At 73.6% G+C, this 16,547-nt stretch overlaps 3 protein-coding genes across 6 annotated transcripts; 2 read left to right on the top strand and 1 right to left on the bottom strand.

Moving 5' to 3' along the window:
* The first annotated feature begins 127 nt into the window (after positions 1–127).
* On the top strand, positions 128–4,630 carry CNPY2 (canopy FGF signaling regulator 2). Of its 2 annotated transcripts, none has more exons than XM_075525508.1 (6): positions 128–346; positions 1,650–1,774; positions 2,117–2,232; positions 2,579–2,776; positions 3,049–3,145; positions 4,065–4,630. In XM_075525508.1, exons 2-6 carry the CDS (start codon positions 1,675–1,677, stop codon positions 4,106–4,108), a joined length of 555 nt encoding a protein of 184 aa, XP_075381623.1. In that variant the 5' UTR covers positions 128–346; positions 1,650–1,674; the 3' UTR covers positions 4,109–4,630. The 2 variants fall into 2 exon arrangements, with proteins under 2 accessions (XP_075381623.1, XP_075381622.1); XM_075525507.1 differs by having other exon boundaries at positions 129–319.
* A 767-nt stretch (positions 4,631–5,397) lies between these two features.
* CS (citrate synthase) lies at positions 5,398–10,919 on the top strand. Its single transcript, XM_075525458.1, has 11 exons — positions 5,398–5,570; positions 7,903–7,950; positions 8,060–8,167; positions 8,250–8,315; positions 8,399–8,530; positions 8,609–8,797; positions 8,933–9,132; positions 9,410–9,539; positions 9,629–9,730; positions 9,804–10,013; positions 10,094–10,919. Exons 1-11 carry the CDS (start codon positions 5,517–5,519, stop codon positions 10,262–10,264), a joined length of 1,410 nt encoding a protein of 469 aa, XP_075381573.1. The 5' UTR covers positions 5,398–5,516; the 3' UTR covers positions 10,265–10,919.
* A 320-nt stretch (positions 10,920–11,239) lies between these two features.
* COQ10A (coenzyme Q10A) lies at positions 11,240–16,365 on the bottom strand. 3 transcript variants are annotated; one of them, XM_075525485.1, is made up of 5 exons: positions 14,376–14,423; positions 13,046–13,189; positions 12,775–12,967; positions 12,587–12,688; positions 11,240–12,452 (listed from the first exon to the last, which is right to left on the bottom strand). In XM_075525485.1, exons 1-5 carry the CDS (start codon positions 14,406–14,408, stop codon positions 12,052–12,054), a joined length of 873 nt encoding a protein of 290 aa, XP_075381600.1. In that variant the 5' UTR covers positions 14,409–14,423; the 3' UTR covers positions 11,240–12,051. The 3 variants fall into 3 exon arrangements, with proteins under 3 accessions (XP_075381600.1, XP_075381601.1, XP_075381602.1); XM_075525486.1 differs by lacking the exon at positions 14,376–14,423 and adding an exon at positions 16,136–16,365 and having other exon boundaries at positions 12,141–12,452; XM_075525487.1 differs by lacking the exon at positions 14,376–14,423 and adding an exon at positions 15,377–15,529 and having other exon boundaries at positions 12,141–12,452.
* Positions 16,366–16,547: the final 182 nt, after the last annotated feature.

The raw sequence follows: 16,547 nt of genomic DNA, 5'->3' as shown, positions 1-16,547 counted from the left end.
GTCATTGCGGGCCCCGCCCCCGCGGGGGCCGATCGCCACGCGGACCGGGCCCTGGCAGCGCCGGGGACCTCGGCGCTCGCCCCGGGCTGCCCGCGGCGCTGCCTGAGCAGGGAACGGCCCCGCCGCCGGCCGAGGAGCCGCCCCGGCCGGTCCCACCGGCTCCGTCGCCCCGACCGCCTCGGCCGCCGCCCTCTCCGAGGGGCCCTCCCCCGCGGCGGGTCGGGGGCAGGGGCCCGCCGGGACAAGGCGGCGCCGCGGGCAGCCCCGGGGCAGCCGGCCGGGGCGGGGGGGCGACGGAGCGGGACGGGAGAGCGGCGCGGTACGGGGGGCTCGGCCGGGCCCGCCGGTGCGGGGCTCTGGGCAGGGCCCTGTAGGGCAGGGGGCTCCGCGGGGGTGTGAGCGCCGGCCTGTAGGGGAGGGGGCTCTGGGGGGGCTGTGGGCTCGGCCCTGCAGGGGAGGGGGCTCTACAGGGGGCTGTGGGCTCGAGCCTGTATGGGAGGGGGCTCTATAGGGGCCACTGGACTTGGCCTTGTAGGGGATGGGGCTCTGGGCTCGACCACATATGGGAGGGGGCTCTATAGGGGCCGCTGGACTCAGCCCTGTAGGGTAGGGGGCTCTATAGGGGGCTGTGGGCTCGACCTGGTATGGGAGGGGGCTCTGTAGGGGGCTGTGGGCTTGACCCGGTATGGGAGGGGGCTCTATAGGGACCGCTGGACACGGCCCTGTAGGGGAGGGGGCTCTATAAGGGGCTGTGGGCTCAACCCTGTATGGGAGGGGGCCCTCTAGGGGCCGTTGGACTTGGCTTTGTAGGGGACGGGGCTCTGGACTCAGCCCTGTATGGGAGGGGGCTGTAGGCTCGACCCTGTATGGGAGGGGGCTCTATAGGGGCTGCTGGACTCGACCCTGTATGGGAGGGGGCTGTATAGGGGCCACTGGACTCTGCCCTGTATGGGAGGGGGCTGTATAGGGGGCTGTGGGCTCGACCCTGTATGGGAGGGGGCTCTATAGGGGCTGCTGGACTCTGCCCTGTATGGGAGGGGGCTGTATAGGGGGCTGTGGGCTCAACCCTGTATGGGAGGGGGCTCTATAGGGGCTGCTGGACTCTGCCCTGTATGGGAGGGGGCTGTATAGGGGGCTGTGGGCTCAACCCTGTATGGGAGGGGGCTCTATAGGGGCTGCTGGACTCTGCCCTGTATGGGAGGGGGCTGTATAGGGGGCTGTGGGCTCGACCCTGTATGGGAGGGGGCTCTATAGGGGCTGCTGGACTCTGCCCTGTATGGGAGGGGGCTGTATAGGGGGCTGTGGGCTCGACCCTGTATGGGAGGGGGCTCTATAGGGGCTGCTGGACTCGGCCCTGTAGGGGAGGGGGCTGTATAGGGGGCTGTGGGCTCAACCCTGTATGGGAGGGGGCTCTATAGGGGCTGCTGGACTCGGCCCTGTAGGGGAGGGGGCCCTGTGGCGTCCAGGGCCACGGACAGGCCCTGCAGGGGATGGGCTCAGTGGGGACCTGGGGGTGACGCCACGGACAAAGCCCTATAGACAGCGGGGCTCTGTAGGGGACGGGGCCCCGCCGAGGACGGGCTTTGCCAGGGCCGGCCGGGCTGTGGGGCCGCAGGCGCCGCCAGCGCTGGAGCTGCCCGTGCCCGCAGGTCGCCCTGCAGCGGAGCCGTGAGGATGAGGGGCCGGATCCCGCCCGCGCTCTGCCTGGCCGTGGCCCTGGCCGCGCTGCTGCCCGCGGCCCGCGCCCGCCGGAGCCAGGACCTGCACTGCGGAGGTGTGGCGGCACGGGACGGGACGGCGGGGCCAGGGTGGGGCGGGATGGGATGGGACGGCGGTGCAGGGCTGGGGTGGCCGTTGGGAGACGGTTGTCCTGTGGCCGCTGCTGCCCGTCCGCGCTCACCCTGCCTGGGGACAGGAGCCATGGGGCGCCTCGGGGACCCGCTCCCCGCAGGCCTGCCGTCCCTATCTGCCAGAGCACCAGTTGCACCAGTTACTCCAGTTACTCCAGTTAATCCCAGTGGCTTTGGGCAGCCGCGGGTCTGTCAGTGCCAGGGGCGAGGCATGCGGTCAGGCAATGCCGTTGGCTCCGGGCCGTTGACGCCTGCGTCCCCCGCAGCGTGCCGGGCGCTAGTGGATGAGCTGGAGTGGGAGATCGCCCAGGTCGACCCCAGGAAAACCATCCAGATGGGCTCCTTCCGGATCAACCCCGACGGCAGCCAGTCGGTCGTGGAGGTGAGGCGTCTCCCCGCCGGGACCTGCCTGCGGCGCCGGAAGGGCGGGCGGAGGCTGCGGCAGAGCGGGGCCGGCCGGAGCCGGGGCAGCAGCCGCGTGTCAAAAACCGGAGTAAACGAGGGAGGGTTCGGACGTGGTTCGGGTGCCTCGCGTGGGCTGGGCGAGCCCGTCTCCCAGTCCTCAGCCTATCGCCAGCGCAGCCCCACGGCGTTCCCAGGGCGTCCGTGGAGATGTCTGACCCTTTCTCGGCGCTCCCTGGTTCCCAGGGAAAGGCGGTGGCCCGGCGTTCCCATTCCGCTGTCACGCTTGAAGGCCTGACCCCGCTGATCTCGCGCTCGTGCCGCAGGTGCCCTACGCCCGGTCGGAGGCACATCTGACGGAGCTGCTGGAGCGGGTGTGCGAAAAGATGAAGGAATACGGGGAAAAAGTGGATCCGTCCACGCACCGTAAGAGTTACGTCCGGGTGATCTCCCATGACGGGACCAAGATGGACCTCTCCGGGGTCAAAATTGATGGAGACGTGGCTTCTAGCCTGAAGTTTGCGGTGCGTGCGGGGACCTGGGTCCTTGTGGCGGCTGTCGGGGCTCGGCGAAGGTTTTGGGTGGCGGGACCTGCTGCGTTGGGCGGCCGCGGCCCTTCTGGGGATGAGGCAGCTCCCAGCTGCTTCCCGTGGTCCTTCTGGGGCTGGCGGGGAGGAGGCTGCTCCCGGGCTGGGGTGGGTGTGCGCGGGGCCCAGCTCTGGGCTCCCCCGGGTGCTGTCGGCGTCTCCTGGCCCCACGCAGTCGCCGGTTGAGCGGCGGGCGGCTCCCGTTGCAGTGTGAGAGCATCGCCGAGGAGTACGAGGACGAACTCATCGAATTCCTCTCCCACGAGGCCGACAACGTCAAGGACCGGCTCTGCAGCAAGCGGACGGGTGAGTTGGGCTGGGCTGTCCCGGGGAGGGGTCTCTCCTGCCGCCCGGGGGGGTCATAGCTGCTCCGTCAGCGCTGAAGCAGGAGGAGCTGCCGGCCCAGAGCAAGGGAGCACGCAGAGGAGCTGCGAGTCCCCCGCAAGATCCCGACGTCCCTTAGCTCCGTGGAGCAGCCCCTCTCGGGCAGCCCGGCAGCGGGGTGCACCTCCCCGCTGCCAGCCCAGGGCCTGGACCCCGCTGCCTGCAGCTTTTTTTAGATGCTCTGCCCTGCCAGGCACGCGCTGCCTGGGGCCGAGCCAGGGCAGCTGCCGCGCCGGCTCCATTGGCCTCTCCGGCGCAGGGCTCCTCGTGCAGCCAATGGCCGGGCGCCTGCCCCGCGGCATCTCCCGTCCCGCAGGGCTATTTCCAGCTCGCAAACACCGGGGTCAGGGCACGCCGCGACCTTTGTGCTTCCCTATTAACGAACGCGGGCCCCGTTCGGTACCTGCGCCGCAGGGCCGGGCCAGGGCGGGGCCCTTCCGTACCTGGCACAGGCAGCGGGGGAAATGCTCCTTCCCCAGGGGGGTTCCGGGGGGTCCCGCGGTGCTGCCGGCTGCTCCTGCGGCTCAGCCTGCCCCGGGCCGGGCGCCCGCTGCCTGCACCCTGCCTGTCCCGCGCTGGCGTGGGTCTGCTGGGAAACACGGGGCCGGCAGCTCTGTCCAAACAGCCACGTTTCTGATTAACCACAGAACAAAGCCAAGGGGAAGTGCAGGTGTCCCCTGGCGCGGGTCACGGCTGCGCCCGGCCCAGGCGCTCCACACGCGGCTCGTCCCCGCGCTGCGGGCAGGCGGCGGCCGGGGACGAGTGGGAAGGGATGCGGCGCCGGGGAGGGGTCCCAGGGGGCTCTGCCGCATCCTGAGAGCGCCAGTCTTTGTCACCGCAGACCTGTGCGACCACGCGCTCCACATCCCGCATGACGAGCTGTGACGCAGACGGCCCTGGCTGCCTCCGGAGGATGGTGCCGTCCCGCCCCGGCGGCCTCGCGGGACCGGGACAGCGTCAGTGCCAGGCTCCGTCCGGATGTCCCCTACCTCTTGGTTCACCTCGTCCCGGCTGCCCCCGCCGGCACGGGCAGACGTGCCGGGGAAGACCGCGGCTGCGGAGCCGGCACAGACGCCGCCTCGCCCGGTCTGGTGCTCTTGTCCTATTTATTCGCTGTCCGTCCGCTGCAGCCGCGGGGCCGGGGACACCGGGACGCCGGCCTTGCTTCCCCAGGGGGCGGCCGCGGGGGCCGGGGCCGTGTCCTCGCTCCTGCTGGGACGTTTCGGCGGGCAGGCCGCCAGCCGGGGACCCCCCTCCGTTGCTGCCGGGGGACGTGGCGGGGGACGCCGGGGCTCGGCCACCCCCCGGGGCAGGGCGGTCGGGCGTCCGGGGCCGGTTTGGGACTCCCCCTCCCTGCTGCAGGCAATAAAGGGGCCGTGCGGCGGCCGTGCCACGGGCCCACCCGAGGGCAGGTCTCGCTCCTGCGCGCGTGGGGCCGGGCGTGGGGCGGGGGGGGGGCCGGGACCCGGGGTGGGGGGGCGGCGATGCCGGTGGCAGCCCCGCGCGTGCCCGCGGTGCCTCGAGCTCCCTCGTGTCCGGCGTCCGGGCGCCGCGGCTCGGCCGTGGGGCGGGGATGGCCCCCGGCAGCCCCCGGTGAGCCCGGGCCGGTGCCGCCCAGCCCCGGCCGCGGGGTCCCGCCCCCTCGGGCGCCGCCCCGCCCGCGCGCCACAGCCACCGGGGCAATGCCCTGGGGTCAGCGGCGACGGTCACCCGCGGCCGTGCCCCGCCCCCGGGCCCCTGACGTCACCGCGGAGCCAGCGGAATGTCACGAGGCGACCTCGAGCCGCGGCGGCTGAGCGGGGGATGACATCACGGCCCCCAGTGACCTCATAGCACATGGCTGAGCGCCTGGCGACGTCACGGGGCTGCCCCGCACCACAAGCCGGGCGACACCGAAGCACCGACGCGCCCGGGCGGATGACGCAGCGGCATGACGTCACGCACTGCGGCCGGTGACGTCACGGGGGCGGGGCGCCGCCTCACCCCACCCTAGGCCGTGATCAGGCGAACGCGGCGGCCACCTATAGCCCGGCCCCTCCGCCGCCTCATTTGCCTGTCCCCGCCCCGCGGCCGGCGCCTGTCCCCAATGGCGGGCGGCTCGACCCCGAGGGGGCGGGCGGAGGCGGGGCTATGCTAATAACCAGCGCGCCGCCGCGCCCCGCCCCGCCCGCCGCGCTGAGGACCCCCGGCTGCCGCCGCCGCCGCTGCCGCTCGCTCCGGCCCCGCGCCCGCTCCCGGCCCCGCTCCCACCCGGCCCCGCTCCGTCCCGGCCCGCCCCGGCCCCGGTGCCGCCATGACGCTCCTCGCCGCCGGCAGCCGGGCGGCCGCGCGCCTCCGCGGGCCCAAGGTGAGGGCGCCCGCCCCGGCCCCGCCGCGCCTTAAAGGGGCGACGCCGCGGGGGGGCCGGTTCTTAAAGGGGCGACGCGGGGGGACGCTGCCTTAAAGGGGCCGCGCGGCGGCGGGGGGGGGGGGGGCGGGGGGGGCGCGGGCCGCGCGCCGCAGCGGCAGCACGTGGTGGGCGCGGGCACCGGCGCCGCCTGCGCCGGGAGCGCCCGTAACGAGCGGCGGGGCGGGGTGTGCCCCCGCCGCTGCCCTGTCGGAGCCGGGGGGCCCCGGCCGGACCCCCGCCCCGCCGGGAGACCGGGGGGGGGGCTCCGTGCCCGGCCCGCGGCCCGCGCCTCGGGCGGACTCCGCCGTGGCTGCAGCCCCCATCCGGGGGTCCTCGCCCTGCTGCGACCCCCCCCCCGGGGGGCTCCCTGTCCCGCCGCCCCCCCCACTGTGGGGCTGTGCTGCAGCGCTGGGGCCGGGGGGGGCCCACGCCGGCCGCGGGGGCTCCCGCCTGGCCACACCGGCCGTGAGGGGACGGGGGTCCCCGTCTGCCTCCGCCCCCGCCTCCGTCCCCCCCCTTCCCCAGCGGCCTGCTGCCGTAGAGGGCAACGGGGTCACAGCGCAGGGACCCCCCGTCCGGCCCAGCGCTGCCCCGGGGCTGTGCTGGGGGGCCCGGCCCCCCCGGCCTGTTCGCCTTGGCTGCGGCCCCGGCGTTTCGTAACGGCCGCTGCGGCGTCTCTATCGACCGGGCGTTATTTTGGGAGCCGGGGCCCGGCCCGGCGTGTTGTGGTGCCCCACTTGGCCCCGCTCGCCCGGGGGGGCTGCTGCCCCCGCAGCCACGGCCACCCCGCCGGCTTGCACCCTAATCCCGACCCGCCGTCCTGCCACCACCCTCCTCCTCCTCCCCACGGCCTGAGCTGATGCGCTGCGGCCGCTGCCCCTCAGCCGCGCTGCCTGGGGGCTCCCGCACCCCCAGACTGTGGCGAGGGGACCCGGGAGGGTCCCGCAGCGGCTGGGTCTGCCCCAGCCCCGTCAGCCGGCGCTCGGTGTCACTGCCAACGTGCGTGACCTTGAGCCAGCGTCGCCTCCGTGACAGCCCGGCCCAGCTGGGACGAGCTGCCGGCGTTCGGTGAAACGGGGTGACACGGGGTGTGGCGGGGGCCTCACGGTGGCGGCAGCAGCCGCCTTGACCTTGGGCTTCCTGCTGCCGCCTCCATTGTTCTCGCTGGCTTTTTCCCTTCCCGGGTGCCGCCTGTTGCAGGGGGACTCGGCGCAGTCGCCCGGAGCGGGCGGCCGGCTCCAGCCACGCTCGGGGTGTCGGGGTCCCCCGGGCCGGGCCGGGGGCTCGCAGGGCGCTGGGCCGGCCGGCCGCGGGGCTGGGTGCTCGCTGCGGCGCTGCCCCCGCTGCGTCCCCCCCGGCAGCCAGTGGAAAAAACGAGTCACGTTCTGCCGGCGCTGCCGCAGCTCCGTGCTGGGGGGTGGCCCCGGCCCCGGGGTCTCTGCCGGGGGAAGGTACAGGGTGCCGGCTGTGGATGCAGCCTCCCGGAATGGCGGTGGCCCCGGCCCCGGGCAGGGGTCTCCCGGCCTCCTCTGCTCCCCCCCACCCCCGCTGCCCACCCGGGTGTTTGTGAGTGGGCACGGGCGAGCCCCATGTCCCCGCCACGGGCCGGGTGCTGCCAGGGATGGCGGGGAGGGACGAGGGGCGCTGCCAGGCCCGGGCTTCCCGGCTGCGTCGGGGTGTTCCCTCCGGCCGGAGTCCCCGCGGCTGCCACGCGCGGGTGAAGAACAAAGATTGGTTTCCCCGGCGCCTGCCAAGCCCCGGTGCAGGAAAACCGCAGTGGTGCCAGCCTGGCAGGGCTCTGCCGGCGGCACCGGCTCGCTCGTGCCGGCCGCTTCCGCGCTCCGCAGAGCAGGAAGCGAAATGCAGCTGCGTTCGCCACCGCGGGCTTGCTCAGCTCTGCGGCGGGTCTGGGTCTGGCCGCGGCCGGCGTCGTGCGTGATGTGAATGAGCGTGATGCAGTGCCGAGGGGCCCTGTGCCGCCCGGCCCGGCTGAACCTGCCTGGCTCTGATCTCCGGCACGCGTGGGCGAGGGAAGCCGCTGCGGCTGCTGGGCGCAGCGTCCTTGTGAGACGGGATCTCGCCGGAGTCACGGGGCGGCTCCTGCTGCAGGAGCTGTGCCGCGCTCTGGGGGGCCGGGGATGCTCGGGGCGGGGGGCTGTGCTGGGGGGCCAGGGGTGCCTTGGGGCTGGGGGCTGCTTGTACGGCTACGCCCCCCCAAAACAGGGCAGCCGGGGCGCAGGGCGAGGCTCTCCTCGGGTAACACCGAGTCCCTGTGTCTGCTCTTCCACAGAATGCACCGTGCGTCCTCTTCGCTGCCCGTCACGCCAGCGCCGCCACGGTAAGAGGAGCCCCCGCTGCTGTCACCCCTCTCTGGTGCTGGTGGTGGGGGGGGTGTGCTCGGCCCCCCCACGGGTGCCACGGCTCATGGCCCCCTCCCCTTCTTCCAGAACCTGAAAGATGTCCTTGCCAGCATGATCCCCAAGGAGCAGGCGAAAATCAAGAGCTTCAGGCAGCAGCATGGCAACACGGCCATCGGGCAGATCACGGTGGACATGGTGAGTGGGGCGATGCCGCGGCCGTGCCGGGGCTGCCAGGCTGTGCTGCAGCTGGTAACCGCCTCCTTCTGCCCTTCTCCAGGTGTATGGCGGGATGAGGGGCATGAAGGGGCTGGTATACGAGACCTCCGTGCTGGATCCTGATGAGGTAGGGCCTGATCCTGCCCTGCTCGGGCACCCGCCTCGCGTGGGCGACGCCGCAGCGGCTGACGCTTGTGCCGGGCTCTTTAGGGGATCCGCTTCCGTGGGTACAGCATCCCCGAGTGCCAGAAGCTGCTGCCCAAAGCCGCGGGGGGAGAGGAGCCGCTGCCCGAGGGGCTCTTCTGGCTGCTGGTGACGGGAGAGGTGCCCACCCAGGAGCAGGTAACACGCGGGGGGTCTGGCGAGGGGGGCTGCCAGCCCCCCGCCCTGCGGCTCAGCCCCCCCCGTCCCCCCCCGCAGGTGAGCTGGCTGTCCCGCGAGTGGGCCCGGCGTGCCGCGCTGCCCTCCCACGTGGTGACCATGCTGGACAACTTCCCCACCAACCTGCACCCCATGTCCCAGCTGAGCGCCGCCATCACCGCCCTCAACAGCGAGAGCAAGTTCGCTCGCGCCTACGCCGAGGGCATCCACCGCGTCAAGTACTGGGAGGTACGGGGGGGCCGGGCGCCCCGGTGCGGTGCGGGGGGGGCTCAGCCACCCCAACTCTGATCTTGGGCCAGGGTGCGGGCGCGGGTTTGGGTGCGGGGGGTCGGGGGCTGCCTCGTCTTACCCCGCCTGTCCCAGTTCGTCTATGAGGACGCCATGGACCTGATCGCCAAGCTGCCATGCGTCGCTGCAAAGATCTACCGCAACCTGTACCGCGAGGGCAGCAGCATCGGGGCCATCGACCCCAATCTCGACTGGTCCCACAACTTCACCAACATGCTGGGCTACACCGACCCCCAGTTCATTGAGCTGATGCGGCTCTATCTCACCATCCACAGGTACGGGGCTGGGAGGAGCAGCCGGTGCCGGAGCAGGGGGGGGACTTGGCCCCGCTCCCAGCCCCGGGGCCAGGGATGGGGCCGGGTCCTGGGACGTGCCCGGGCTGCTCTGGGGGCGTCACCGGCCACACGGCATGGGCCCACGGGCAGCCCCGGGGCAGGGCCGTACCAGGCTGGGAACGTCACGGCCCCCCAAAATGCCGTGGGGGTGTCCCTGGGGCTGTGGGGGCCCTCGGTGGGGATGGGGGAGACCTGACGCGTCCCCTCGCCCCTGCAGCGACCACGAGGGGGGAAACGTGAGCGCCCACACCAGCCACCTGGTCGGCAGCGCCCTCTCCGACCCGTACCTCGCCTTTGCTGCCGCCATGAACGGGCTGGCCGGGCCCCTGCACGGCCTCGCCAACCAGGTGGGCACCTCCGCGCGTCCGTCTGTCTGTCTGTCCGTCCGTCCGTCCGCCGCCGTTCTCACCCCCTCCTCCGCCTGCCGTGCCCGCAGGAGGTGCTGCTCTGGCTGACCAACCTGCAGAAGGAGCTGGGCCAGGAGGTGTCGGACGAGAAGCTGCGGGATTTCATCTGGAACACGCTCAACTCGGGCAGGGTGAGTCTGGCCCTGCCCGGGGCGAGGGACGGGGGCCGCGCCGGGGCCGGGCTCTGACCCTGCGTCCTTGCAGGTGGTGCCAGGGTACGGGCACGCGGTGCTGCGGAAGACGGACCCCCGCTACACCTGCCAGCGGGAGTTTGCCCTCAAGCACCTGCCCAAGGACCCCATGTTCAAGCTGGTGGCCCAGCTCTACAAGATCGTCCCCAACGTGCTGCTGGAGCAGGGCAAGGCCAAGAACCCCTGGCCCAACGTGGACGCCCACAGCGGGGTGCTGCTGCAGGTGAGCCCGGGGGTCGGGGCTGCCCCGAGCCGCCCCCTCCCGCGGGGCTGCCCTGCCCTAACGCCCCTCTCCCCCCGCAGTATTACGGGATGAAGGAGATGAACTACTACACGGTGCTCTTCGGGGTCTCCCGGGCCCTGGGCGTCCTCTCGCAGCTCATCTGGAGCCGGGCGCTGGGCTTCCCCCTGGAGAGGCCCAAGTCCATGAGCACGCAGGGCCTCATGCAGCTCGTGGGCTACAAGTCCGGGTAAAGAAGGGACGGGGACAGGGCCGCGGCTCGCTGCTCCCCAGGGAACGCTGCGCTGCTGCGCCGGGCCCCGGACGGACTCGGCACTGAACCCCCCTCGGGCCGCGGGGCTCCTGTGGTGCTGGCGGAGCTCCCCCCGCCGCCGCTCCTCTGCCCTCCCTGCTGCCCTGGGAGGGGGCAGAGGCAGCCCCGGGGCCCCCGCTCCCTGCCCCTGCCCAGGCCCTCCCCACCCCGGAGCCCCCTCCCCGGCTCTGCCCCGGCAAGGCGGGGGGCTCCTGCCCCCCCACCCTGCCCCAGCAGCACTGCGCACACTGGGACCCCTGGGTTCCCCCGCTGCTGGGCTGGGGGGTGGCACCGGCAAGGTCGTGGGGGCCCCCCCCCGCCCCCCCCCCCCCCCCCCGAGAGGGGTTCAGTCCAGACTCGTGTCCAGGCCCCCCCGCAGGGCAGCAGGTGAAGAACGAATGTCTCAGCCCCCCAGCAGGGACTCGATACACTCCTCCCCGGCCCGCACCCCCGTGTTTGTGTGAATCCCCGTGTCCGATGCCCCCGGCAGCCGGAGCTGGGCCCCCCCCCGCGCCAGCCCCGGCCCCTCGCAGGTATCGGGCACTTCTGTACAAACAACGACAAAATGCAAAATAAATGTTTTTATTAACAAAGGCGGAGCCTCCCTCCCGCCGGGCGCGGGGCAGGACCCCAGCCCCTGCGCTCTGCTTTGCTCCTGGAGGATTTAAGGGGGGGTCAGGGGATGGTACCCCCACCCCACCCCGGGAGCTGCCCCGAGGCCCCCGTTTGTCCCTGCTGGGGCCGGCGCGGTGGCACGTGGCCCCTCGGGACCTGCGCCAGCCGGCAGCGCCGGGCTCGGTGGTGTCCGCAGGTACCAGCCCAGTTTGGGGTCTGGGGGTCTCAGCGCACAGCCCCCTCCCCGCCCAGCTCCCCTCTCCCGTGGCTGCCGAATAAGGACCAGGAGGCTGCTCACCCGTGGAAAATGCTCTTTATTGGCCTGTAAAAGCCCTTCCTCGGGCAGCGAGGCCACGGTGCCCTCGGTGACGGGATGGAAGAGGGAGGGCCGAGCGGGGGAGCCAGGGGTCGGGGGCTGGTGGCTCGGGGAGCCCCTGGCTACCCCGGGTGGACGTTTTGGCCCGGTGGAGCTGGAGCCCCCCCTGTTCCCCCACCAAAGGTAAGGAAAGTCGAGCTGGAGCCAGAGCGGTGCTGGGGGGGCCACGGGCCGGGGCCGTCCTGGTCCCTGCCGTGCCGGCACCTTGGCCTGCAGCGGGTGCTGGGGCTGCGGGTGGTGGGGGGGGGCAGCGCCAGCCACCCCATCCCCATCCCCCGCCCTGTGCGTGTGACTTGTGCAAACTGTGCGACCCCGGCGGAGCGGGTGCTGCCGGGGCTGGGCTCGGCTCCGGTGCCCGGCCGTGGCGGGCCAGGGGCCAGGCGGCAGCTCCGCTCCCGCCGGGGTCTCCTCCTGCGCCGCTCTCCTTCCCTTTTGCTCCTGGGGGAGGAGGGGGAGGAGGGCCGCCCCCCCCCAGCTGGGCCCCGTCCTTCCCTGGCCGCTCGCTGCCTCTCCCCCTCTCTCGCGTTCCCCAGCAGGATCCAGCCGGGCTCCCCCCTTCCAGCGAACCCCCACCTTCCTCCCGCTCTCCCGGAGCGAGGCGGCAGGGCCCGGGCACGGCCGGCGCAGGAGCTGCCCCGCTGCCGGGACCCTCTGGCCTGGCAGAGGAGTTAAAAAGGAACAAAAAGGGGGGGGAAAAAAGAGCTCCCAAGAAATAAAACAAAACTTAAAACCAAAAATCAGCTACACAACCTGGGAGTCCAGCGCTGGGACGCAGCTCCCGCGGCGTCGCGGTGGGGCCGGGGGCTCACGGCAGCCCCCGCGCTCGCAGGAGCGTCACCTCTCGCCCCCGGGGCCGGGAGGGAAGTTGAGGCAACGGCAGCAGAGATGCACTCAAATAAATATTGAGGAGGGTGGGCGCAGGGCGGGTGGCCCCGGGGCCCTGGCACAGTCCGCGGTGGCCGGGCCACCCTCACGTCTGGTGGACCTCGTGGAACATGAGTTCCCGGGGGATGCGGGTCTCGGGACCGAAGTTCTTGGCCGCCCGGCGCTCGAAGGCTGCCACCATCTGCTTGACCACCTCGTCGAAGAAGACGGTGGCCAGCTGGGAGTGCAGCAGGGAGCGAAACTCGAAGGAGATCTGCGGAGGAGAGCGGGCGGCGTGAGCCCCCGGCAGGGCCGGCGGCGGGGGGAGCAGGTCTCCACAGCAGGAACCGTCTCCCCTGTCCTCCCCAGGGACTTCGCACCTGGGCCCCGGCTGGAGCAGGGTCTTACCGAGAAATCCACGGTGCTGGTGCGGGGGTAGCCGGGGATGCCGGGGCTGAAGCGCCAGTTCGTCTCCAGGTGGTTGAAGAGGCGCCCGTCCGTGCAGACGGCCTGGGGAGGGGGAGCAGCCGGTCAGGGGGGCCCGAGGAGCCGGCCAGGGCCAGGCCGCCCGCCCGCCGCGCCGGGGCCGTGCTCACCTTGACGAGGTGTGGGCGGACGAGGGTGACGATGGAGGTGTAGCGCTCCACCACGGGCGGGAAGCCCACCTCCAGCTGGGCCTTGACGTGGCCCGTCCGCTTGGAGACCACCACCGACTTCTTGCACCAGGGCACGAAGTTCTTGTAGTCCTCCACGTTGGAGACCACGTCGTACATCTCCTGCATGGAGTACCTGGGGGGCAGAGTGGGCGTTGCAGCCGGGGCCACGGGGCCCTCGCCGCCCAGCCGGCGGGGAAGCCACCGCACCTACCCGATGATGCGCCGCTCCGAGTACTCCTTCCGCTTGTTGGTGAGGTTGAGGAAGGACCGGCTGGGCTGGGTCCGGAGCTCCCACTCGGCACCGCTCGCTGGCCGGCCGAGCCGGCTGAGCCGGAGGCCGCACAGGGCCGCGTGCCTGGGCAGGAGACGGGCGTTAGCAGAGGAACCGGGACCGCGCCGGGCAGCGGAGCCGCCAGCGAGCCACTGGGCCGAGCGGGGCAGCCACCCGCCCCAGGACACCCACCACGTTGGGCCCTTTCCAGACCTGCCCAGGTCCCTCCCAGGATGGGAATCGGCCCCAGGATCGGGGCGGGGGAGGGGGGGATCAGGGACAAAGCAGGCGAGCACGGCCAGCCCTCGCCCTCCTGCCCGGGGCCGCAGGCCGGTGAGGAGAGGCCGGGGAAGTCCAGCCGCAGCGTCCCACGGCTGCTGCCAGCGCTGCTGTTGCGCAAGAGGAGGAAGGCTGGGGAAACCTGACCTCAGGGACACCTAATCCGGACCGGCAGAGCGGGGACGACTGCCCGTTACCCCTCCCCAGCTCCACCCCAGCCCCGCGCTGGGCTCCGGCAGCAGCACAGAGCCCTGCTCGGGCCAGACCTTCTCCCTCCTCCGCGTCCCACCCCGGCCCCGTCTCGTCCCTCGGGTACGGCGCGGATGGTGCTGTCGCTGCCGGTGGGAAGGGACAACGCTCGCCACCTCCTCGAGGAGAGGCCGAGCCCCAGAGGCACAGCAGGGTCCCGGGTGGCGTGTTGCCCAGCCCCGCCGCTGCGGGGACAGCAGCAGGGTCCTCCCTCCCATGGTGCTGCCGTTGGCTCCTTCGGCTTTGTTCCACCTAGCCAACCCCTGGCAGCTAGTCCCTGCCAAGCACCGGGAAGGTGACAGCTTGAGCATCACGGTGGCGGGCCGTAACCCTGACCACCCCGGGGCCGGCAGGGCTCCGGGTGAGGACTGGCACCACCGGGCTCCCTCCCATGACAGCCGTAACTGGCAGCGCTCGGTGTCTGCGGGACAACACGGGTATTTTTAGATGTGCCTGCACGCAGGTCACACCGACTCTCCTCCAGGACTGGTGGCCGAGGGAGAAAGGTCCCGCTTCCCCCAGGAGCCACGGGACGCTCCTGCGCCAAGAGGAGTCACCCGGGGCGCTTGGCAGCCCCCGAGCTCCCAGAATAGCCGGCAACGCGGGGGACGGGCTGGCGCGGTCGAGCTGTGCGAGCCCCGGTTGTGGCCCTCAGCCGCGCAGAGCTGGGAGTCCCCAGGAGAGCTGGGACCCTGCAGCTGCGCCGCCGGCCCCCGAGGCGATCGCTCCCCTGCTCACTCACACCGAAGCTCTGCCTGGCACCGCTCGGTGCCATACGCGCACCGCGACGGGGCTCAGCAGAGGCGGCTCCTAAACCGGCGCCGCGGCACGACGCTGCGGCCGATCCCACGCCGTTGACCCGGCCGGCAGCGAGGCTGGCTGCCCAGGGCTCGCGAGAGCCACCCTGTCCCCGAGCGCCTGGTGCCGGGCCCGAGCTGGCAAGAGTCGCAGCGGCGCTGGCAGCGCGGCCGCCGGCTCTGCCCACGCCCAGCGCGGCCGGGCGCAGAGGTCAGTGCCGGCGGGGGACACGGCGGGGTGGCCTGAGGTCTCCTGGACTCTCCGCTCGCCCGGGCAAATCGTGACGCCGGCGCCCGGCCCGCCGATGCGCCTGACGTCGCTCCTGACCCAAGAAGAAGGGGTTGGCACCCGCCCGGCCCTCACGCCCGCTCCCGGGACGCGGCCCCGCTCCCGGGACGCGGCCCCCGCCGGCCCCCCCGGGGGTGGCACTCGCCCCAGCACAGCGCGCCCCAAGGTCAGGCCCAGCCCAGGCCCCGGGCTCCCCCGCGGGCAGCGAGTCCCCCCCTCCTGCCCGGGGGCCTTCGCTGGTGGCCGTGGGCCAGGGCCGCTGCCGGGCCACAGGGACCCCCCCGTGGCTCCGGGGGCCCCTTTCCCGCCCCCGCCGGGGTCCCCTCGGTGTCCCCAAGATGCCCCCGGGCGACCCCCAGGACCGCGGGGGCCGGGGCCGCTCGCCCCGCGGGGTCTCCCCCAGGCCTGCCCGGCGCCCCCGGCCCCGATCGCCCCCCCCGGGGCCCGCCCCGCGCCGGCGGACGCCCCGTCCCTGCCCCGCGGCCGTCGCCGGTGCCCCCGGGCCCTTGCGCGACCTCCAGCGCCCGAGCCCCGGGCCTCGGCCCCGCTCCGCCCCGCGCCGGCCCCGCCGCCCGCCCCGGACCCCCGCCCGCGCCCCGCGGCCCTGCCCGCTGCCGCTGCCCGCTGCCGCCGCCCGGCCGGGGCGCGGGCGCTCACCTGCCGGGCGGGGCCGCCGCGGCCCGCAGCCGCTGCCGCGCCCCGAGCTGGAGGGCGCCGCGGAGCCGCCGGGCCGCCATGACCGGGGCCGGGACGCGGCTCCGCTGCCCTCGCACCGGCGCCGCCGCCGTGACCCCTCACCCCGCCGAGACGTCACCGCGTCGCCATAGAGCCCGCTCGCGTCACGGCCCGGGGGCGGGGCGAGGCAACGCCTCCCGCGCGGGGCACGACGGGAACTGTAGTCCGGGCCGCGCGGGGGACGACGGGAAGCGTAGTCCCGGCCGGGCCGCTCCCCCCCGCCCAGGGGCAGCCGGGGGCTGGATTCGGGCGCGGGGCGCAGCGGTGCCCGGGGGCCCCGGCAGGCAGAGCGGCCCCGGTGGGGAGCACCGGCCTGCGGCCCCACTGGCCGCCCGCCTCTCCAAGCAGCGCCCGGTGCTGCGGCTGCCTCCTCCCAGGCAGAAATGTCAGCAGCTGCTCGCGGGCTCCCTCATTTCACCTTGGCTTCCCGGTTAGGTAACAGCCGCTAACAGCAGGTCCCAACGCACGATAAAAATAACCCCGGCAGCCCCGTCCCCAGCGCCGCCTCCTCCGGACGCGGCTCGGCCGGGCCCCCACGTGTCCCCAGCCGGTATTCGAGGGACGGGGAGCCGTGGGAGCTGTGGGAGCCGTGGGAGCCGTGGGAGCCGTGGGAGCCGTGCGCCGTCACCTACCCCCATCTGGGCAGAGCAGGGGAGGCGATGAACCAGGAGTTGCCCGTACCCGCGGGCAGCGCGCAGCCCAGCGCGGCGGGGGGCACGGCGGGTTCCTCGGTTTAACGCTATTTCCGACGGACGCGGGCCGGCCGGGCACCGCTGCGGGCCTGCCTTGGCAGGGGGCTGGGAGGGACCGTGGGGGCCAGAAGGAATTGGGGAGCGGGTAAAGTGACGCCTGATCCTGTAAAAACAGCCCAGCGAGCGGGAAGCGCTTTGCTGCATCCCGGGCGCTTGCGAGAGCCGGCGTGGACGCGGCAGCGGGGACGCGGGCAGCACTGCCGGGTGAGCGGGCAGCGGGGCGGCAAGCGGGCAGAGCTGCCCCCCGCCCCGGCCGAGCTCCTGCCCCGACACCGAGCCGCCCTGCCCGTCCTGAGCGGTGGCACGGCGGAGGGAAGGGGTTGCAGGGCGATGCCTGTGCA

Source organism: Mycteria americana, chromosome 26, assembly GCF_035582795.1.
Source record: "Mycteria americana isolate JAX WOST 10 ecotype Jacksonville Zoo and Gardens chromosome 26, USCA_MyAme_1.0, whole genome shotgun sequence".
NCBI lineage: Eukaryota > Metazoa > Chordata > Aves > Ciconiiformes > Ciconiidae > Mycteria > Mycteria americana.
This window is presented reverse-complemented; position numbering and strand designations above follow the sequence as displayed.